General features: G+C 38.0%; 4 protein-coding genes across 7 annotated transcripts; 1 reads left to right on the top strand and 3 right to left on the bottom strand.

Moving 5' to 3' along the window:
• Positions 1–104: 104 nt before the first annotated feature.
• Positions 105–2,976, bottom strand: LOC137746031 (uncharacterized). 2 transcript variants are annotated; one of them, XM_068486078.1, is made up of 2 exons: positions 2,679–2,976; positions 105–372 (listed from the first exon to the last, which is right to left on the bottom strand). In XM_068486078.1, the coding sequence occupies exon 1, from the start codon at positions 2,859–2,861 to the stop codon at positions 2,715–2,717; it is 147 nt and encodes a 48-aa protein (XP_068342179.1). In that variant the 5' UTR covers positions 2,862–2,976; the 3' UTR covers positions 105–372; positions 2,679–2,714. The 2 variants fall into 2 exon arrangements, with proteins under 2 accessions (XP_068342179.1, XP_068342178.1); XM_068486077.1 differs by having other exon boundaries at positions 105–344.
• Positions 2,977–3,707: 731 nt separating this feature from the next.
• LOC137745418 (pentatricopeptide repeat-containing protein At2g35030, mitochondrial) lies at positions 3,708–9,674 on the bottom strand. Of its 3 annotated transcripts, none has more exons than XM_068485376.1 (4): positions 9,530–9,674; positions 9,111–9,206; positions 4,447–7,102; positions 3,708–4,263 (listed from the first exon to the last, which is right to left on the bottom strand). In XM_068485376.1, the coding sequence occupies exon 3, from the start codon at positions 6,871–6,873 to the stop codon at positions 4,930–4,932; it is 1,944 nt and encodes a 647-aa protein (XP_068341477.1). In that variant the 5' UTR covers positions 6,874–7,102; positions 9,111–9,206; positions 9,530–9,674; the 3' UTR covers positions 3,708–4,263; positions 4,447–4,929. The 3 variants fall into 3 exon arrangements, with proteins under 3 accessions (XP_068341477.1, XP_068341478.1, XP_068341479.1); XM_068485377.1 differs by having other exon boundaries at positions 3,708–4,203; XM_068485378.1 differs by having other exon boundaries at positions 3,708–4,199.
• A 6,775-nt stretch (positions 9,675–16,449) lies between these two features.
• Positions 16,450–18,499, top strand: LOC137745370 (small ribosomal subunit protein eS10z-like). The gene is made up of 4 exons (XM_068485317.1): positions 16,450–16,609; positions 16,707–17,032; positions 17,772–17,904; positions 18,198–18,499. Exons 1-4 carry the CDS (start codon positions 16,607–16,609, stop codon positions 18,273–18,275), a joined length of 540 nt encoding a protein of 179 aa, XP_068341418.1. The 5' UTR covers positions 16,450–16,606; the 3' UTR covers positions 18,276–18,499.
• A 392-nt stretch (positions 18,500–18,891) lies between these two features.
• LOC137745369 (uncharacterized) lies at positions 18,892–22,037 on the bottom strand. The gene is made up of 7 exons (XM_068485316.1): positions 21,587–22,037; positions 21,404–21,496; positions 20,461–20,605; positions 20,252–20,362; positions 20,059–20,141; positions 19,919–19,976; positions 18,892–19,145 (listed from the first exon to the last, which is right to left on the bottom strand). The coding sequence occupies exons 1-7, from the start codon at positions 21,881–21,883 to the stop codon at positions 19,066–19,068; spliced, it is 867 nt and encodes a 288-aa protein (XP_068341417.1). The 5' UTR covers positions 21,884–22,037; the 3' UTR covers positions 18,892–19,065.
• Between the last annotated feature and the right edge of the window lie 1,008 nt (positions 22,038–23,045).

Below are 23,045 nucleotides of genomic sequence, written 5' to 3'. Positions count from 1 at the left end.
CAAAACAAGAAGGAAGAAAAATGTTGCCCAGGGACCAAATTAGCATAAAACTATGGTCCGAGTCTGAGCTTAGGAAATTTTTCTGTACAAGGTTTTAAAGCATAGCACCCAACAATCCAAGTGATTTCCAAAAAAAATATGAGAAAATTACAACTTTCCAGTACCAAGAACAAACCCCAATACAACTCTCAAGTACAAAGGAAATCCTAACTATGATTTTGTATTTAATATCAAACAACGGATCACAATTCCATTGATAAAAATAATCTACTCAGTATTCACAATATAAACTTAGCAGCTCTGGATGTCCAGGCCATGCATCCACCCGTCCCTTTCACCGTCTTCTGCACTTGTACAGGAAAAATGGAGTTGCTGTTATACAGATTGAAAGATCAAATGACCCAGTTACAGCAGGATCATTTCAACTTTATTATTAGGAAAGTGAAGGGGCATAATTGAAATCAGTTAATCAAGTATCTAAGCTATATCTATCAGTAAAATATAATACAGGCTGAATCGAGCCAATAACAAGAAATTCGGGTTGCATCAACATTAATATTTGGAGCCGAAAACCTGCCCTAAATAAAGTTGTATAGGGTACGAAAGTTACATACTAAATAGCTCCAAGACACATTCTCTCTTACAAATATTGCTCAGAATATATTGATTCTATTTTTCGCTTCTATTCTTAGCAAAAATCTCAATCGAGATTCCTCTCTGGTGCATCATGTTTGTTTGTTGTGTTGGAGTGCAAAAATAAGGTGATAGCTTGGGTTGGTTGAAATTTTAGGTTTGTGAATCAAACAGGCACGGTGACTTTGAGGATTTTATCAATTTAGAGAACCACCCATCAGAGCCATCGTTAACCCTTGGTTGTTAAGGTGTATTCTCAAAATATCGATATCTACAGTTGTGGAAATAGACGAGGACCTTTCCCTAGTACGACAGGACAGGGAAGGACGCAGCTCTGATGTACTAATTATCGTGCCCTTCAAGAGGAAAAAGAGTGCATGCATTGGTTTCAAAGTTACAAGATAAAAATTTAAACAATCTATAAAAACATTGCAATAGTTTCATTTCTTAAGTTCACTTGTCAGAGATCGAGAAATTCAATGACAAATCTGCCATCTCATTAGAAAACAATTATCATTTTAATGCTGATATCAAAGTATGTAGAGCAGGAACTCTGTAAAGACAGACAACTAGCAGGAAGAGAAACAAAATTGTTCAAAAATATAAGGCTTGCCCAGCACAAGACTAAAGTAAAGTTATGTAAAAGAACTCAAGTGCAACCATAACATGCACAAAATAAATGAACTTGCGGGCTCTGTCCTAAATGCTTTGCCCTTATTAACCATTCCCAAAATCTTGATCAACCTGGCTTATGCTCGGAAAGATTATCAAGGTTATCTTCTTCGTTCTGATGATCCTCTTGCAATCAAACCATTCAAAAAGTTATTTAACATCCTTTGATGTCGTAAAAAAATGGTAACGTTGCTATAGAAAAGGGCAAATCGTCAAGGTAAAGGTAGATAAGATTCAAATAAGGTTGCTAATGTACACAAAATTGATGGCTACCTAATTGTGTAACTCATCATTACCCACGTTGTGACTCACTAAACAGAAGAAACAAGGGCCAGTTACAATCTCAATTTCTATGGCAGCTAGGTACTTGGGATTTCTATTGTATATGGGTACAGGCACTAGACTTACAAACAGCCTGCTTTCCAAAGAGATCATGTCTGCAGGATACAACACCCTTAGTAATCTATTAAAGACAACAAGAAACTCACCATAAATCAATTTGAACATACTCTGTGAATTGAGTTTGATTTCGATTCTTAGCTTTAGGTAAAACAATCTAAACAATCACGGGTATTTGATTCTTTCCTGACTTAACCAATGAAGAACAAGTAATTTCTGAAGTTATTAAGACTTTTAATGATGCAAATCTAACCAAAACTCTACAAATCCTTCTTTCTTCTCCAACCAAAACTCTACAGTTTGTATCCAATTCAATCCACATAAAACCTCAAATTTCGTCCCGGAAAAAGGTGACTGAGGTAATTTTCTTGTTTACCATTCACAGCAACCCTAAAGCCATGAGTTTGTCATTCTTGGAAACCCTAAACAACACATCTTATGATCAGGCCCTAAGCAGATCATAAAGTGGATTGGCTGGCTCCAAATGGGATAAGCATGAGTTCTTGCCTAGGGTGTGGTTTCTCCAATTTGTGAAGTACCTCTTAAAACTAGTCATTAAATGGATTACAGTCCGGGATTCTCCAATTGTATAAGTTCGGTCTATATGCATGTAATTACACTGAGAATCATCCCGTGCATTTCTTGTTCGTGTTTATTTGCATTTCATCAAATAACTAAAACTTAAATGGTGGATTGTTCTAGTGATTAGGGCCTTCCTATTCAACCCACTGCGTCCGGCGTTCAAACCCTCCCCTTCCCCTTCCCCTTAGTATAGCTTACAGTAGTAATATCGTTTGTAACAGAAAAAACTGATTACCCAGATTACCCAACAAACCCATCACGCCAAACAACGAGACAAAACTTGACAAACATAGGTTCCCTTGCTATCCCAAATGGGTAGTGTGGAAATCAAGCAACCAACAAAATTTACGGATACGAAGAGATGGAGGAGGAGGAGGAGGAGGAGAACAAACCAGAGAGCTATGGTGCTTGGAGTGGTGCAGAATTATTCAGCCGACATGAAAAGGGCCAATATCTCCGGTTCTAAGGGAGCCGGCGACTTCATCGGCAACGGCCAAGCAAGACGAAACCCAGCCGGTGAGAGCCAACCACACCATCTTTGCCATCCAAACAGTCACGCCCCATTGCATTGCCATCTCTCTTCTGCTACAGTTGCCTTTGCATCTGAGAATCCAATCAATCCCCTCCCACCATTTGAGGTTAACTCAAGTCAAAGAAATCGGAAAGAGTTCATAACAAGGATTTTGTCCTTTCCTTCTTGTATGGGCAAAATGTTTTCAACACCTAAAGTTCCAATTTTAACCTTTTAAAAGAGAAAGTTTGGACCCAAAACGTAATGGATTGAAAAGAAAAGGTTAAACACCAAAGCATTCCACTACTTGCATTGTAATTAAACCAACCAAAATATGACACTACATGTTTTTCATGATTTTGCTTGTTTATATTCTTTTTCTACTGGATCTCGGGAATTACTTTATACCGTATTATTGATCTCAGTATATTGTGAATATGACCGTTTTACTTTATTCTTCTTTATTTCTTTGTTTTTTCAATCCAAATCGAAACGCTATGATATAGAATGAATCAATAGTTTTACATTTGACTGGAATCAAAACAAAAGATGAATAAGCGGAGAATAGAAACCAAAGTATAAGTGAGAGAAAATCTATGGGAATCAAACCCACATCAGGGTCTATAGACATGAATACCTAAATCAAATTACTCATTGCAGACTCGGTGATTTAAGTAGATTTGTTCGCCCATGCAACAAAGTTTGACACTCCATCATCGTAATTTAGGTTAGTTTAAAGTAGAACGTCGTTTTGTATAAAGTAGACATTGTTCCCACGTTCAGTAAATAGTATCCACTCTGAACCCGGAGTGCACGTCCGCACATCTCAGATTCACAATGTTGAAGCCTTATTCAACCTCAAAATTAAGAGTCTTTCTAATTGATAGGATAGCGGTCCCTCAAAACTTCGGTTTTCTTTTCTGAACCAATATGAGCATCCTTGAATTCGATCAACAATGTATTGAGTTCATCAATCATTGATACATAACTTAACAAACCAGTACGACATACGTAATGTTTTCGAACAAAAGAATAAACATTCATTGCCATAACAAATACAGGACAGCAAGTAGAATATACCAATTAACGAGACACAGAAACCCTTTAAACCGCCTCAATGAAAAATATGTCAATAACAACAACAAAATCCAAACCCTCTACGGGAATTTGACTTCACTTATTTCTAGTTATTTTGTCATTTCGGTGTCTGACATTCTGAGAAAAACATGGTTCTCACATAACCAAGGGAAAACAGTACACTGAATTTGTTGAGACTCAAGCAAGCCAAACAGCTTATCACAATCCTTACAGCGAGTCAAGTATTTCGGTGATTCAAACACAGGAGGTGGAGCATCAAGCTTGTCAGACATCTGTTCCACGAATCCGTGTACCTCAAGGGACTCTAGCTAAATGAAATCAGAGGCACAAGCGGACTCAGAAATTGCACTTCATCACACATTTAAAAGCTTGTACGAAAAATAACATAAACCATCATTAGATTTACAGAAGGTGATTACATTAGACTAGAATATCGAAGGCCAATATATATAGACCTAGTTTAGTAGCATCTTTAATCTATAGGCTATTACTTTGTCATTATTGTTTAATTATAATGCTGATTAATTTAGTAAGTAAGCAAGATAACTTACCTGGAGATAAGAGGATATGAGATGGTCTTGCTGCAGCCGGTATTGGGATGGCCAGAGATGACCTCCGGTTGCTGCTAGAGATTGGCGGCAGGGGTAGAAGGGTGCAAGCTCAAAGATGAGGGCAGAATCTAATTATATGGGGCCACTGATGAAACAATGTGTCCCAACCATTGAACTTCAACAACTTAACCAACCATCAATAAGCTATTTGAGGGGGGTTTGATTCCATTTAATCCAGTCCAATCCCAATCTGATGGCCAAAGATGAGTTTGAATGCTTTATCCTGCCCAAGAAAAAAGAAAAATACTGCTTCTGGTGCATTATCCATAAGCATTTTGCAATTCGTCCACTGCCAATCTCCTGGACCCAAGAAAAGTTGGGTACCCAACAGTAACAAATCTTCCTCTACTGTCAATCTGATCAAATCTGCACATCACTTTTCAAATAGTATCTTTTGAACTGTCTGCTAATTGAGAAATTAATTTATGTTACTGAAAAACAATCATCTACTATCAAGTCATTGTACGGGACATACCCAATCTTCTTCATTCTTTCATGAAGATTGCTAAGTAAAGAATATATAACTTTATATTGACAATGAGACTCATCGCCAACCACAAACACATGCACCTTATTTCCAACTTCTATCCAACTGCACCCAGGTTGCTTCTTCAACCTCTTCTCTTTCAATTTCATTCTCATCTTTGCAGCTTCTCTCCATTTCCCAGATGAAGCATATATGTTACTCAACAACAAGTAACTGCCTGGATTCTCTGGCCCCTCCCCTAAAAGCTTCTCGGCAGCCAGCTTCCCGATATCTATGTTACCATGAACATTGCATCCAGCAGCAAGAGCCCCCCAAACAGATGCTGATAGCTTAGTTCCCAGCTTCTTAAGGACATCAAAAGCCTCCTTAAGCCTCCCTGCCCGACCACAGAGATCAACCAAGCATGTGTAATGATCTTCCCTCACTTCTATTGACCCATCTGTAAGAAGCTCATTAAAATATTTTATCCCCTCCTCCACCAAACCAGCATGACTGCATGCAGAAAGCAGCCCCACAAAGGTAACATCATCAGGTTTGAATCCTAATTTCCGCATTTCATTAAACAAGTTAATCGCCTCAATGCCACATCCATGATGTGCATAGGCTGCGATCATACCATTCCATGAGATCACATCCCTATGAATGGTCAATCCATCTTCAAACATCTTCCTAGCAGTGACTAACTCCCCACATTTTGAATACATGTTTATGAGTGCGGATACCAAGAATGCACATTCCTGATGGACTGTTTTAGTTATCATCTGATGTATTTGTTGTCCCTCACTAAAACTAGCTAAGTTACTACAAGCACTTAACACACTCACAAAAGTTCCCTGATTAGGTTTCACTCCATTATCTGCCAGCATGTTTGAAAAAGTCATCAATGCTTTTTCATTTTCCCCATCTTGTACATACCCTGTGATCATTGTAGTCCAAGAGATGACGTTCTTCCGTGGCATTTTCACAAACAACTCCTCTGCCCTCTTTAAATCCCCATTATGAATAAAACCAGTGATCATTGTATTCCATGAAGGTATGTCCCTCTCTGGCATCCTCTCAAACAATTCAAGAGCCTCATCCAATCTCAAACTCTGGGTGTAGCCCGTAATCATTGCATTCCACGACACCACATTCCTTTTAGGCATCCTCTCAAAAAATTCTCGAGCTTCATCAATCATGTCATTTCTTGAAAATCCCGCAACCATTGCTGTCCAGGAAATAATATCCCTTTCGGGCATCAGTTTGAAAAGTGACCTTGCCTCTTCAATCCTGCCACACTGTGCCAAAGCGGTTAAAACTGTATTCCACGAAACCACATTCCTCTCTGGCATCCTCTTAAACAAGTCCAAAGCCCTATCCACCTGGCCATCCCGTGCATACCCATCAATCATGGTGTTCCAAGAAACCACATTCTTCTCCGGCATCTCATAAAACAACCTCTCTGCCTCCTTAATTCGTTTCAGCCTTATATACCCACTAACCAACGCAGTCCACGTAATCACATTCTTCTTAGCATCCACTCTGTCAAACAGCCTCCTAGCCTCCTCAACCATCCCACACTTGATATACCCTGTGATCACTGTCGTCCATGTCACCACATCTTTGTCAGGCATTTCATCAAACACTTGGCGTGCTTCTCCAACCTTTCCATCTCTGCTTAGTTTGGTAATCAACCAGTTGGATTGTGCCACATTAAAATTGGCACTAAAATCTCTCTCAGGGGATGTGATTCTAGGTGTCACATTGTAGTTCATGGAATGGTATAGACATTTGAGATTACATCGCATGGGAAGGATAGCCTGGGCATAACTCAAGAGAGGTAATTTAGTTGTGTTGCTAAGATGTATCATGGTAATTGGCACTTGTAACCGGGCAAACATTTTGAGCTCTCCTTGGCTCACAAGAATCAAACAAAACACTTCTTGTCTCAATTCTCATGTTCGCCGGTAGTCATCAGCTTGGGAAGCAAATAGATCTGAACACGTGGTTATGAGAAGTAGAGGTTTCATTCTACCTGCTGTTAATAGTCCTCCTAAGTTCCACAGAGTTTCTATAATCCACCGGAAAAATAACCCCAACTGTACTGTTGTTTGCAGCTTCGAAGTATACCTACCGTTCACAAGAAAGGAGTTACGAATGTGGAAAATAAATCTAAAAACAAATGATTTTAGAGAAAACTATATTTTTACTTAGAGTAAAAGATCACCAGAATTGAGTAAAAAAAAATGGCAACCCATTGATATCACCTCATTCTAAGAGGCCCATGACCTACAATCACCAAAAGTTAAAAGTTTAAACCAAACTTGCTCAATCTTAATCAATCTTAACTTCTAAACATGTGCAGTCTTATAAATATAATTAGACATAAGATTATTGAACACTTGGATCATAATAATCCATCAACACAATCCTAGAATTTAGGTTCGGTCAACTTCACCAATTACAGAAACAAGAGAATTCCACAAACCATAAGCAATAACACTTTCTGAATTTGAGTGGCCATAGAAACAATAAACTAAAAATTAACAGGTTTAACCATTCTGATTAGTTGCTGGAAAATGTAATGATAATATCAAAAAATAAAACTTGATTATTCAGCTTTTATTAATTGGACCTGGATAAACAAAAACCGCAACTCAGCTAAGTAATTGGCTCAACCACTCAGGCGGTGTTCATTTTTCAGCATTCAAGAAAGTGGCATAAAGTGTTAATAATTTTAAAACTTCATTTCCTTTCCTTTTACCTTATTTTATCTGGAACTAAAGGACCTACATCCACAACTCCCTACAGTAAAAGCCCACCAAAAATTCAGGATCATAAATGAACCCAATCACAGGAATCACTTGAGCATAATTAAAACCTACAATAATAGGAACCCAAAGAACTAAGATTGTGGACAGTCCCTTTGACCATGAGCAAATTCATTCGAACATGTAAATTTCAAATCTTACTGAGAGATAGAGACACTCGATTTTGGAAGAATTAGGAGACAAAAGACAGAAAACCACATTATGCGCAAACCACCAATGGGTAAACAAAAAGAACATGCCTATGCAAAGGAACCAGGATAACTGATGCTGACCTTAGCAATTGTAGAAGTAAACACACAATGACTCTACAGTTTGTAGTTTGAAATGTAACATGTGCATAACATTGAAGGAAAAAAATATATACATGGTAAGAGCAACCAGATTCTTATTATTGGATTTTATATTTTATTTAAAATTTTTAACCTATCACGGCCAACCTATGTTGCACCAATACGGATACAGATGCAGGTGGCTATATACGGTACGGTGATACAGTAAATCTCTATAAAACAAAGATACAATACGGCAAGGATACGACAATTAGAATAATATTTCGTAGGTTCATATTCACTATATAAATTATATCGCTAAAGAATGAAAGATACATGTTTATCTTTCAACATTAACAGAGTAAACACCTTGAATTTACAAACTACAACCCAAACTCCTAACTTGGATTATGTACCATGACCATATCTTGGGAGTATCTTAACCGTATCCGAGCCGTATCCCATAGTCAACAATACAATAAAGTCAACGATACTCCAAATTGAGTATCCGTTACGTATTGGGAGGTATTGTGGGGGTGCACGTATCTGATACTCACCCTTCTCCAAATTTGAAGTATCAATGCAACATAGTTGCCAACCTATGCAGACCATTCTTCTCAGCAGAATCCATCTTTACCCCACCCAAATTTTGATACGACCATGTATATGTACCGAATCCAAGTAATAAAACATGTCGGACGCGAATAACTATCAGCAACATCAAAAGAAATTCATTTTTTATTCTATTTGTATTTTCTTAAGAGGAAAAGGTTCAACGACTATTTGTATTTGAAGCTCCTAACTAGTTTTTCTGCATTGACATATCCAACAATAGGATGGTTGTTACTTGAGAATGACAATGTCAATTGCAAATTGCCTGAGATCAATATCAGATACCAGACTAGGCCTCCAAACGTTGATATAAAAATTGCAATTTGACATCTCTTCTGTCGATTGGGATATGCATGAATCGAAATGAAACAAAACGGGCAAAACTTAGTTATTGAAATGAATTCGGATAATGGGTTGAGAGAGGACCTGTAATGCTGGAGATTTCAAAGCCCTGGAGCTGTTGTAACATCCAAATTTTGCATTTGTGTAAGTACTATGTAATGACAGCAACCCATCCAAATTCTGTATTTGTCCGGTACGAATTATGAGGAAATTACAAACAATCAAAAGAACCAACCACAACAAATTAAAAGCAAGAAAAACACATAAAAATACAAGCTTGCTGCATTAGGAATTTGGGACATCGCATTTGTGGTATGCAGAAAATTTAGACCCATAAAAATCAAAAAGTTCATATTCCACCAGAATGCCCACTACTCTAAATTATATACAGATTCCACTTCCACATGTGAAAACTTGAACCAACTCATAAATTAAAATCAACGTAATTAATTGGAAACGCTAAAAAATAGTAAACAAGTATTTTCTCAGTAAGCAAACAGAACCTAAAGCCAGCAGCAGAGAGGACATGGTGACCGCTAATTCTGGTGGGGAGTGAGAGAGAGAGAGAGAGAGAGAGAGAGAGAGAGAGAGAGGAGACTAGAGATTTTGGGTAGTGAAGGCGCAGCAGAGAGATTCAAAGCTCACTCTCGGTCTCGCCGTTTCGGTAACGGGTTATAGATTTTCTGGTGGGTGGGTCAAAAAGATCCGGTTGTAAAACATACGGATGGAAATATGGTATGAGTATGTACGATTGAGATTACATTTTCGACCGAATTACCAAATTACATTTTCGACCTTGTGATTTATGAAATGCAACTTTTGAGCCTTGCTTTTTAATAAAGAAGTAAATTAGGAGATATAATCTTTGAATGATAAAGAAGTAAATTAGGAGATATAATCTTTGAATGATTTGGCAAATTGAAATTGAAGTTGTGATCTCTAAATTAAAAGTCCTGACATTTTGTCGTAAATTTGATTTAATGTTCTAAATTACGTATTTAAGAAGCACGAGATCATACATTTTAAGCAAAACAACCTCAATTTAAAAAATTATTATGTGCTTTAAATGTGAGCATTTTAGAAGAAAATACTAATGGAAATTATTAAAAGGGCCAATGCTCCATACCAAACGTCACAAAATTGTAATTCAGAGCCCAAGGATCCAATTTGATCGTAATTCAGGTACTTTTCTATTTTTGTCATCTTAATGAAATCTAAGTACTTTTCCCCTTTTTTTTCTTTGATTTCTTCACCCTCTCCATAATGGCTAAATACTTAGAGCATTTTCAATCATGCTCTCTATTTTGTAACAAAGTTTTAGCTAAAATTGTCAAAAGGTTATTTTAAGAGCTCTCTAAAAAGTTTTGCTTCAACCATACTACATGCTTTAAAAAGTCATAATGACTATGACTCAATAAAAATTATTTGTTTATTTAAAATAATATTAAATTAATTATAGAGAACCATTACGAACTCATTTCTCCCTCCATGTATTTAGGATATCTTAAGATGAATTCCTAGTCATGAGGTGGATAGGGAGCATGATTGAGGTTGATTTTTATTTTTATTTTTTTAAATCATCTTTATTTTCTAGTTAGGAGCTCATTTAGAAAGCTCATTGGAGAGACTCTAAAGGTGAATCAAGTTATGTTGAATTTGATTTACTATGGAGCATTTGCTCCTTTAGCCAATTTTATTAGTGTTTTCACCTAAATTGCGCACATGTGAAGCATATGATATCACCATCTTTTAAACTTAGATTGTGTTGCTTAACAAATTATCACATTTTTTTTTAAAGTGAAATTTAGACGAAAGTAGTAACGAAAATTGGCTAAAAGACTAAAGGCTGGTTTGGGGTTATGGTGCTTTAAAAAAAATTGGCTTCTTAAAAAATCTAGAACATCAAATGTGTTTGGTAGAACAAAAAAAGTGTTTTTTTTTTTAAATTACTGTCAATGGTAGTAGAATAGCAAAAGCAGGCTTTACCATGCTTTTCAAAAATGTTTTCTTTTTCTTTTTTTCAAAGTATAATGAACAATGGCTATTTAATAAAAGGGGTGTGTTGTCCACACACCCTTCTAATTTTCGACCGTCGGATCGAATGAATTGAAGAACATCAAAGGAAAAAAAAATTAACAAATGGTGTGTGAGCAGTAAAATAGGATGCATAGATAGCACACCCCTTAATAAAATTTTCAAATGGCAAATACCCCACGTATTTTACAAAATTACAATATCTACCCCTACATTACTCTATTTGGCAATTATTATATCACATTCAATACCATATTTTTAGTCATTTAAGAGTATCTCCAAAGGAGATGTCAAATTTTGAACATAAAATTTGAATTTGACAGCCTATGTGACATTTTGACATTTTTCAAAATTTTGCTCTTCACCCGGTATGTCAAATTAAATATTATTTTATTACACTATTTTCTTTTCTTTTTATTTTATTAAACTATTATTTTATGCCCCTTCTTTCTAGACTTCTCCTATCATCTTCGTTCTCTATTTTTTGAATCTTTGTATACCTACTTCTCTTCTCCATCAACAATGACACACCCCGACCCAGAAAGTCCACTTAGACCCTGAATCGAGCTGTGCTGGCCGACACCTGGAAGGTGACGAAGCCATAAAATGTGATCGTGTATAAAAAGTGAATAAATTTGAATCTAAAAGTGTCTAAGTACCAGAGTGCGCTACGAGTGGGAGCGAACCCATTTCACACGCGATGTCAGAGCATAAGTAAGGTACAATAGTGTGGGTAAGAATCATACCCTCAGAAATATCCATCAATACTAAGATTCGTCACAGATTCTTGTCGATACAAACTCAGCAGCTAAAACCTGGAGGGCACCAAACAGAAGGTGTGAGTAAGCAATAAAACCAAGCTTCCCAAAGTTATTACCTCTCTAAAAGTAATGCCCCTAAATGTAAAACCAGTATCGTTTTCCATAAAACAATACAACATATATACATATATCCAAACCATACTCAGAAACGACCAAAACCACGGTTTGCCATCAACTCCACCATACATTAATAAGTAGGCCAAATGAACTAATCAATACAAAGTGATATATCAGTCAGAGTCATCTAAAATGACATGTACAACTTATCCATATCTCATCAATCATGGCTAGCATATAAGTCGGAGTCACCTATAGTGATCTGTACGACTTATCCATATCTCATCAATCATGGCTAGCATATAAGTCGGAGTCACCTATAGTGACCTGTACGACTTATCCATATCCATCAATCATGGCTAGCATATAAGTCGGAGTCACCTATAGTGACCTGTACGACTTATCCATATCCATCAATCATAGCTAGCATATAAGTCGGAGTCACCTATAGTGACCTGTACGACTTATCCATATCTCATCAATCCTGGCTAGCATATAAGTCGGAGTCACCTATAGTGACCTGTACGACTTATCCATATCTCATCAATCCTAGCTAGCCAATAGCTCAATAAGTATACCTGCACACGAGTCGGAATCACCTAAAGTGGTTTGTACGACAGGACTGAGTGTAAATAAATACGCTCAAGTGCTACGATCACGTGAAGACTAGGCGAATAATCGCGGGTCACCTACGAGTCGGAACCACCTAAAGTGGTCTGTACGACAGGACTGTGCACCTACCTTGAATCCAAGGTGAGCGTAAGGTGCGGGAGGTGAACATCACGTGAAGGACTGTGCCCTGGCCACGGGCGGAAGCACTAACACCGGGGTGCAGGTTTATGAGCTCTCAATGCATCTCAATATAACATGTGGAACTCATGGCAACCAGTACGATAATATCAAAGTTGCCTAACACATAACTGTAGTCATGCTATAACTCAATCGATTCAACTAATACCATAAATTCACCTGAACTTACCTGGGTGTCTTGAGTTCACCTTTGCACTTGAAAGCATTCCCAATAATTATATGCAAGTAATATACATATGGATATACCATGATGCAATCTAATACTCAACCATGTCGTAGCATTTTCAATTATAAACAATACAGTGAGAAGTATACAATCAATAACGCCCTACTCCCAAACTACTTATTTTCAGGGATAATTATCCATGACGACCCAATTAACACTAATTTAGATAACTAATTCATAAAACTAAAACTTGCCTTTACCAATTTCCTTCGCATTACTCAATTTCCCAAGCAAAGCTTTTGTCTCAAATATTTTATGGCTGCATCTAACGTCTCGTTAGACTGCCTACGTACCCTAAACAGGGATCAAGCCATTCATAGTTCATATAGTACTTCAAGCATTCACAATAATTATATATGAAAGTAATATACCTAATCAATTTAAAAGTGTCGATAGAACTCTCAACAATATGTACGATAAAAAGGAAAAGATCCACTTACCTGGAGTCCACGCTATGATTCTCTAGCGCACACATCGAGGCGTCCTGAATGATTGGTCCCTGTGACCAATTATCAAATCACATCTTAGAACTCTTATCCGAAGAATACGTAATTCACATAAAACACAACCTCAACGACATTCTAAAATAGTTTGGGACCCATTGACCACAAGTCAACCGTCGATCAAAGATCGACGGTAGGGTTTACAACCCTGTATAACTTGACCCAGAAGATCCGCATATCAGATTTCCAATCCGCAACTCCCAACGATCCACAATATATTTCTAGAATAACATATTAAAATTTCATTACGATCCAACGGTCAGATCTCCGCCAATTGCCTAAAACAAGTGGCCGTGAACATTTATTTTACTAACTTACAAATCCAATTCAGGAAGATCCGTAAATCGGATTCCCGATCCATAAATTCCTATGATCTTTAAATATTACGTATTATAATGTATCCAATTTTGGTGACGATCCAACGGTCGGATCGTCGATTCACATTTTTATCAAGTAACGTATCGTAACGAATTTAGGTTCCAACTATCAACCTACGTTATTCAAATGACAAAACTGAATTCAAGACATTTGACATAGCCTAAAAATAGCATTGGCGGCCCACTGGCCACACGCTGCCGTACGCGCCGCCGCGGATGGCGGTCGGCCGCCCCGACTCGCCGGAAAATCCAACTATTTCCAAAAATTCTCAAACTTCACAGAAATGAAGATCTCAGTGAGTGGAGCAACTTTCATACCTGCCACGAAGTCCAAAAGTGGACGGAAGATGGTCAATTTTGCCCACAAAGCCGGCGGGTGCCTAAAAATTCCCGACGTCGATTCGTCGTCTACGGTGGTCCAACGGGGTCAAGGTTGGTTGGGTTTTGCTCCTGGGATGATGGGCTACAAAGCCCAAGTGGTGGCATCGGCCATCACTTTGCCGATTTGCCTGAAAATCGAAAAGGGTGGCCGGAGCACCATTGATTTTCGTCAACTTTCGTGGCCTCAAACCGCCACATACCATGGTTAATCAAGGTGGTTCTTGGGTGGGTTTTGTAGAGGGGAATGAGAGCTTCAAGATGGTGGTGGTGGCATCGAAAAACTCCACCGGAGTTGGCCGGAATCGGCCTTGGAAAATGGACTCGCGGTGGTGCGGGTATGGGTGCACGGGAAGCTTTCCCCCCTTTTTTTTTTTTTCTTTTTCTTTTCTTTTCTTCTTTCTTTCTGATTGGCTACAAGCTTCACTTCTCTCTTCTAATTGGTTCTTTGTCCCTTTAATTTAATTGGTCCACTAATCCCAGAAGGTGGGAATTCAAATATTTAAATAACCAATTTCAAACGTCCATAAGTATATCGTTATAATCCGGACTCGCAAACGGTTTTCACCTATACATTCGTACCAATGAGTACTACGAGGATATGCTAAAAGAATAAGTCCCACATCTCTCAAGTCGATGATCAACAGAAGTCAAAATCCTTGCCTCTAGGGAAATTTCGTAAATTCACGCTTTTAAAATAAAATAAAAACGTAGAATTTGGAACGGGTTGTTACAAACAACCTGTCGCCCTCTACCATCACATCGATATACTCGAACTCACCTCAAATCCAAAGGCCACAACCAAATTTTTTTAACCTTTTAATTTCATTTTTTTATAAAATTTGTTTGGATGTTGAGAAATTGTGGGATTTTAAATTACCGACAAGGAAAGACAACGACTTCTCCCATTTTGATTTGCAGTTGGAGGAATTGTAGCCTAGGGATTGCAATCCATCGGCGACGATCTTCCTCAAATCGTAGCTGAGGCATTGTAGCGAGGATTTGAGAGCTCTTGTTTGAACAACGGTGCGAAATTAAGCCTTACATTTGGGTTTTAAGTTGAGATCGTGAGGTTAGTTTATGGGTTTGATTTTGAGAAAAGGGAAGAAGAAGGACGAGCGGCACTTCTCTGATTTGAGTGAGAAAGGAGAGTTGCAGATCTGATAAAAAAATTAATAAAATAACATTTAAAATTTAATTAAAAAATATTTAAAGCTGCTTTCAAATTTGACATCAAGGGGGAGAGCTGCTATTCTATGTTGCCACATCATATTTAGCTTCTCCGTTGGAAAACATTGTAGTTGTCTTTTTGTCACATCCCAGCTTGGGGGAAACCACTTCCCGGGCTCGCTCCACCACCGTACCACTATATTGTCCGCTTTGGGCCCCGACCACGCCCTCACGATATTGTCTCGCGCGCTACTCGCTTAACTTCGAAGTTCCTATGGAACCCGATGTCAGTGAGCTCCCAAAATGCCTTGTGCTGGGTAGAGGTGGGAATACACATATAAGGATCACACCTCTGGGCGATGTGTGATGTCACAATCCACCCCCCTTAGGGGCCCGACGTCCTTGTCGGCACACTCGCAACCAGGGTTAGGTTCTGATACCAAATTGTCACATCCTGGCCCGGGAGGGACCACTTCCCGGGCCCGCTCCACTGTAGCACGATATTGTCCGTTTTGGACCCCGATCACGCCTTCACGGTTTTATTTCTAGGAACTCACACGAGAACTTCCCGATGGGTCACCCATCCTGGGAATGCTCTCGCGCACTAATCACTTAACTTCGGAGTTCCCATGGAACCCAAAGCCAGTGAGCTCCCAAAAAGCCTCGTGCTAGGTAGAGATGAGAATACACATATAAGGATCACACCTCTGGGCGATGTGGGATGTCACACTTTTTTTACTGTTATTGCTAATTTGGGCATTTTGACATCTCCTTTGAAGATGCTCTAACATATCCATAGCAATTTCGTATAAAAGTTTACTAAACACTCGGGCACTGTTTTTTTTTTTTTTTTTTTCTTGTTAAAAGTATTTTTACAAAAAAATAGATTACCAAACACTTAATAACTTTATTTTACAATTATTTATTATCACAGTACAGCAAAAACAATTTTTTTTTTTTAAATTCTTCAATACCAAATTAGCCTTTAACATTTCTGCGAATAATTCAAGAATTAATTTTGAAGGTCGAAAACGTAATTTAGAACCCCGCAAGAAGAGAGAGAATGCCGCCTTCTCCTCTCCTATAAACAAAGTTGCTTCTCTCTAGGGTTTTACTTCACAGCGCGCAGCCTCGTAAAAGATCAGTTGTTTGCCGCCGTCTCTTCCTCTTCCTCAGTCGCAGCCGCCTCTTCGCAACCGCAACCATGGTAATTCTCCCTCCATTTCCCTCTCCTTATTTTCTGTTTGTTTCCCGAGAAACTGAAAATAAAAGAGAAAGTTAAATTTCTTGTATCGTATCTGCAGATCATTTCGGAGAAGAATCGCCGGGAGATCTCGAAGTACCTGTTCCAAGAGGGAGTTTGCTACGCGAAGAAGGACTATAACTTGGCGAAGCACCCGGATATCGATGTGCCGAATCTGCAGGTGATTAAGCTGATGCAGAGCTTCAAGTCCAAGGAGTATGTGAGGGAGACGTTTGCTTGGATGCACTACTACTGGTACCTCACCAATGACGGTATCGAGTTTTTGAGGACTTACCTCAATCTCCCTTCGGAGATTGTTCCTGCTACTCTGAAGAAGCAGGCCAAGCCTCCCGGCCGCCCCATGGGCCCATCCGGTGACCGCCCCCGGTAATTCGTTTTGTTCAAGCTCTTCTTGTTGTTTTATGCTATTCGGCTTGTTTTAATCCTTAAATTCTTATACAACTTTATGTTTCTTTGTTTTGCTGATAATTTGTTATGTTTCTTTAATTCGTATCGGAATTTGTTAGTTTGATTGACAAGATTTGATGCACGTCTCGTTGTTTATGAAGTTCGGTTTGTTTTAATTTCCTAAATGCTTATACAAATTTGGTTTTCCTCTGTATTGCTGATAATTTGTTATGTTTGTTTAATTTGTATCAGAATTTGTTAGTTTGATTGATAAGTTTTGATGCACTGCTCGTTGTTTATGAAGTTCGGTTTGTTTTAATTCTTAAAAGCTTATACAAATTTGGGTTTTCTTTGTATTGCTGATAATTTGTTATGTTTGTTTAATTCGGATTGGATGTTGTTAGTTTGATTGACAAGATTGATACACTGCTTGTATTGGGTTTGGAGTGTCTGCAATAAACGGGAATTGAATGAAATGCGAGTAGGGTTAATGGACTATTGAAGTATATTTTTTTGACCTGGTTGAACTAGTAAGTTCACGAGTTGACCTGGTTAATGGACTATGAAGAAGTCAATTGTAACCGAATCACAACACATTTATATCTTTGTTTTTTATTCTGCCAATGGACTGACAGATTTGTGCTTCCTTTTATGATCCATTTGTTGAATGCTTTGTTTGGTTGGAATATAATTTTTGGTTTGGTGATGTTGTGAACAGTGGCCCATCTCGCTTTGATGGAGAACGCAGATTCGGTGGTGACAGGGATGGGTACCGTGGAGGACCTCGTGCCCCTGGGGGTGACTTTGGGGACAAGGGTGGAGCTCCCGCTGATTATAGACCTTCTTTTGGGGTAATTTTTCTGTTGCATATAATTTGTTTCATATTTAAACTCCCAGGTTCTGTTTGTGTTTTACCATTTGTCGGATAGGGGGGTCAATTTCACTTCTATGTCAACTGAAAATTTTATACTCAGGAATTTTATAACCATTTTTTATCTGATACCATCGAGATTTGTACTGTGGACATGTTAAGCGTCGGTTTAGATAGTATGCATCTGTGTTTTTTCCTTGTTAGGTGTCCGTGTTAAAGCGCATCATATGAAAACCTCCTAACTCATCTTTCTTGTTGCCTTTGTATTTTCAGGGGCCCGGTGGAAGACCTGGGTTTGGTCGCGGAGCTGGTGGTTTTGGTGCAGGTCCCGCTAGCTCTAATCAATCTTAGATGAACGGATGTTAAGAGCAGATGGCATTTTGTATTACGAGATAATAGCAGTTTTGTTTAATTGTTTCTGTTTGAATACCAAGGGATTTTCGTCAATGTTTAATTGTTTCTGTTTGAATACCAAGGGATTTTCGTTGATGTTTATTTTATTCTACTTTGTGCTTGAATGACACCTTGAAATTATTTTCTTTGGGTCATTTATCCAATCACCTTGTGCTTTAATATTTCTGGGGTGTAGAGTATTTTCGTATTACTGCAGCCTAGTGTTGTACTAGTCCAAGTTTGAAGTAGTTCTGTTTTGGTTTTCCGGTCGAGTTGAACAGAATTCCGCTTGGATTATGCCATCGTACTATGATTGAGGGCCTATCGGATTATTACAATTGGTGGCACAATGTCGATGCCTTGGATACCCGTAGAGATTTGTTTTTACAGATCAAGAGAATTTGTTCTCTAGATGGTTTGAACCGAAGAGCTGACACAGTCGCGACTACGGTAGTATGCTCTGCTCTCATGCGATCAGTGCTCCATTCAAAAGACTCAACAGTCGCGATTATGCCAAGCTGCAACGAGAGTTTTGCCCTTTGCCTTGGAAAAAAGGACGGTCTTTGTCATAGAATGATCGACAAATATGAATTAATATAAAGATTAAAGTATAAGATTTTCTACCACAACCCTCACAAAATTTGACCAAGTAATAGACCGACATCGTACAACTCCGGATACACAAAACTTTGAAGAACCCTCAAAACCAATGAGCTTGCAACCATCGAGATTCTCACTAAAACATTGTTCACAAAACAGTCCACTTTCCAGCCAACGCCTGGCAAATCATTGTGATACAATATGCCGCGCTCAGTGGATAACCACATACTGCAAGAATTTTGAAATATCATGTGTTAGTATCACTTCACAGAATTAGCTCAGGTCTAGGGTTTATTCAAAAACTTGAAGCAAGACTTGTCAACCAGAGGATCCCATGTATTCCACTCTAACGACATTGATCATGAGAATTACTATAGTAATTAGATAAGTTGAAGATTACAGACCTTTTGCGTACCAAAGCATTGAAATATGCAAACAATAATACTGATTTTCACAAACCAATTACTTCATACATAATCCGCGTTTCACCTAACAGAAACATCAATTGCACGCAAATGCTTAAGAGAGTTTTAACATGTAAACTTAAGCAGGCTTGGCTTGATAATCATTCTTAGCAGGAAGCTCAAATTCAAGCATCAAGCTACTAAATGAACAATCATGTGCTTGAATTCAAGCGAGATCTCAAATCATCAAATTTTAGATAAATAGTTAAATTTCTTGCATGAAATGTTAGTAATGGATATATATTTTTTTTGGATACAGGATGAACGAGAATAAATTGGTGACTTAGAACATGTCAATGTACCTATGATTCAAAAGTTTACGCCATATTTAGTCAATCAAATGTTCAAATACATTGTATCTGCAGTATCTTTATGTTCAAATTCTGGTCATAATTTTAAATCCTTCGATCAAATCCTAAATGTGGCTCTTTAACCTTCGTAGTCAAACTGAACAAAGGGTTCCATTAACTCCGATACAGGGGAAGAAAAATATGCCTGAAAAATTAAATATTATACTGATGAAAAGGAAGGACATACCTGAAATGAAATCCTCATTATGGTCTGTCTCAACTTTCCCGTGAGCCATCGCACCAACCTGAAAAGACAGTATTAGAATAGCTACAAGTGCAAACAGTTAATATTCTAATATAAAGCCATAGCAATAGTTCTGAGCATACCACAAAAACAAAGTCCGTACTGTTTTCAGCACTAGCAACATAATTCTGTATGTTAACCAATTTTTCCGAACTGTATGAGAAGCCTGGAATGCAAGAATACGTCTTCAGTTTTCGAAATAGATGACATAATGGTTGGTGAGGTCAAGGCTAAAGTGTGGCATAAGGGTTGGATTTTAGTCATTAATAAACTCACCTATTTTACGAGAGTTGACGGGTAAATACTGTGTCACAGGGTTCTTTATCACACGCATAAGTTTCTCACGCTTACCAACAGCAGATATACTCAGTTTTTGTAGCAGCTGCACTGCAAGATGGTTGGCAGGATTAAAATGACAAATGGCCTTCACTAAAAGCAAATAACAGTGCTATTTTGCATAAGAATAGGGGAATAGATGAACTTACACATCACACCAGAGAACCGCTTAAATGTCCTCGGGATACGAACATACGGCTTAACTTCAATAAGAACACCCGCTGCAGTTCTCACATACACGTTTCGCAACCTCCCAGCTTTATTAATTGGGCTATCTAAAACCATAAGGAGAGCCTGCAGACCACAATAGTTGGGATCTCATTACTTCTGTACACTTTCACATTTTCCATTTACTTTTCATAAGAAACTAGAATTACTTTTTTCTTTTTTCTTATAAGAAAGAGAATCATGGATCGAAGGAATCAAAGCCAAAACAGAGGACAAGAAGCCAAGTACACTAAAGAGCTCCTAACAAGCTAAAAAACGAGAAACACAGAAAAAGAAGCTTCCAGAATAACAGAACAAAGCACAAGGAAGCAGCAGTTATCCCATCACAAAATACAGAAAAGAAATAACTGCTCCTAAACTCTTGACAATTCCAAAGCCAAAATTGAACTCTATGCCACAAGTATTCCTTTTCCCCTCCATCAAACTTTCATACACCCTTCTATTACGTCCCTACCATCATCAAACACCCTTATTCACTTTGAGAAACCACATCCCATGGTGGTGTATCTTCCCTGCTGCCACACCTTCGTATAAAAGGTTCCTCATAACCAGAATGACCAGCAATAGAACTTATACGGTTCGGCCACACCTTCATTTCATGTAATGGCCAGCAATATAATGCCAGTTCAATTTTGAAACAGCTGCTATGTACGGTTTGGAGTTGATCCTAATTTGTTTTCTAACTTATAGTAGAGCTGAAATCAAACTTCTATAGCAGCACACAAGTGCAAATTAATTCAATTTATGCTTCTTTACAAATAAATAAAACTAAAAAACCAAGAGCAAAAGGTGAATGCAGAAGTTCATGCAGAGAAGTTTCATTAAATTCAATAGAGAAGCAGAAATTAGCCAGAGTTTGCTAACCTGATGAACGATATCAGGCCTGTAAAGAGCAGGATCCTTGTTGTTCTTCCTCAGGAAATTTGAGTGGTCGTCAGAATTCAATAGCTGATAAGTCTACAATAAAAAATATAAAAAAAAACCAGTTCAAAATTAAAAAAAAAAATATACACATAAAATTATACAAATAGCATAGAAAAATCAAACCTTTCCAACTTTGGCAACTTCCAGAGAAGCTTTCTCAAGGATGAAGATAGCACCAGGTCCGTTCTTGGGGTTAATCTCTGCTGGGGCCAATGGAATACCCTCGAGCTCAATTGGGTTGCCCTCCTTTTCTTCTGATTCATTTCCTTTTATCCGTTTCTTATCGGCTTCCTCTGCCTCTGGTTCTTCTGGTTCAGCTGCTGCTGCTGCTGCTACTGCTACTTCTTCTTCCTCTGCCCTGTCGTATACATCTGCATTCTTCTTCCGCTTCTTTCCCTTCACTGCATATGGCCTCACCATTTTTGTAGCTTGCAGTCACGGTTTATCAGTTTCTCAGAGACAAATGCGAGCAGAATATTTGGTTTAAATGGAGAGTATTTGCAGGGAGAGTGTTTACACCTTACACTCCTATTTGGAGAAGACAACTACTTATCAGAGGTTTAGGGTTTAGGGTTTAAGGCAACATTTCTGAATTTTAGTGATAGGCCCAACCTGAACTTTGCTTTATTTTCTCCTTTGGAATTTCTTTTTTAATCTTTACACTTAAACTTTTATTGTGATCAGAAGAGGCTGAAATGTCACCGTGAGCCTTCTCAATCTTAAAAAAATATGGATAACCGTAACTTGTCAACTGTTGTTCCCTTTTTGGAAAAAAAAAAAAAAAAAACACTTATCAATAATCATAACTCATCTAAACGCCTCAAGGTTTCCTTCTTCCCTTTCCTCTTTGCCTCCGCAGACAAAACTGATGAATAAAACTTCACAGTTGTCCTCTTTGCTTGAAAACACAGTTGTCCTCTTTGCCGAAATCCCAATAGAAGAAATGCACTTCTTCAAATCTCCACTAGATAAATTCATACAGCAAACTCCTACAACCATGAAGCTTAGTTTATGTGAAAGAGAGTGCTAATGTGAAAAGTTTTACTGAAAACATCATCAATCTAATTCTTTAAGACAATGTATCAAGCTAAATTTCTAATATCATTTCCATTTTCCTTGGTGATTGATGAAAATTGAAGGATTTTGCTGTAAAAATAAATAATGTGCAAGCTTTGAGCCTCATTCAACCCATTGGCAGGGTTCGGACTTTTGAGAAGGCTCTGCAACCTTAAAAATAAACTTCCTTCATTTTGCAATTTGAATATCTATGTACGTTTGATATTTTATAGTAATGTACTAATGTTATTTCATTAGGCTTTTATTTTGAGATATATAATACTTAAAAGGTAAATGTATTTTTATATTTTGAAGTAAATTTATGTGATAATATAGTATGTGTGACATCCCACATCGCCCAGGGGAATGATCCTTATATGTATATTCTCATCCCCACCTAGCACGAGGCCTTTTGGGAGCTCACTGGCTTCGGGTTCCGTAGGAACTCCGAAGTTAAGCGAGAAGAGGGCTAGAGCAATCCCATGATGGGTGACCCACTGGGAAGTTGCTCGTGAGTTCCCAAAAA

Source organism: Pyrus communis, chromosome 9, assembly GCF_963583255.1.
Source record: "Pyrus communis chromosome 9, drPyrComm1.1, whole genome shotgun sequence".
Taxonomy (NCBI): Eukaryota; Viridiplantae; Streptophyta; class Magnoliopsida; order Rosales; family Rosaceae; genus Pyrus; species Pyrus communis.
This window is presented reverse-complemented; position numbering and strand designations above follow the sequence as displayed.

What these genes read in the sequence shown, in the direction of transcription:
- LOC137746031 (XM_068486078.1), bottom strand. Translation starts at nt 2,861, where the DNA reads ATGGCAATGCAATGGGGCGTGACTGTTTGGATGGCAAAGATGGTGTGG.
- LOC137745418 (XM_068485376.1), bottom strand. Translation starts at nt 6,873, where the DNA reads ATGTTTGCCCGGTTACAAGTGCCAATTACCATGATACATCTTAGCAAC.
- LOC137745370 (XM_068485317.1), top strand. An exon ending in CCATCCGGTGACCGCCCCCG is followed by an intron (nt 17,033 to 17,771) that starts GTAATTCGTTTT and finishes TGTTGTGAACAG; the next exon opens with TGGCCCATCTCGCTTTGATG. An exon ending in ATTATAGACCTTCTTTTGGG is followed by an intron (nt 17,905 to 18,197) that starts GTAATTTTTCTG and finishes TTGTATTTTCAG; the next exon opens with GGGCCCGGTGGAAGACCTGG.
- LOC137745369 (XM_068485316.1), bottom strand. Translation starts at nt 21,883, where the DNA reads ATGGTGAGGCCATATGCAGTGAAGGGAAAGAAGCGGAAGAAGAATGCA. An exon ending in AAGTTGCCAAAGTTGGAAAG is followed by an intron (nt 21,497 to 21,586) that starts GTTTGATTTTTC and finishes TTTTTATTGTAG; the next exon opens with ACTTATCAGCTATTGAATTC. An exon ending in GGCCTGATATCGTTCATCAG is followed by an intron (nt 20,606 to 21,403) that starts GTTAGCAAACTC and finishes TGTGGTCTGCAG; the next exon opens with GCTCTCCTTATGGTTTTAGA.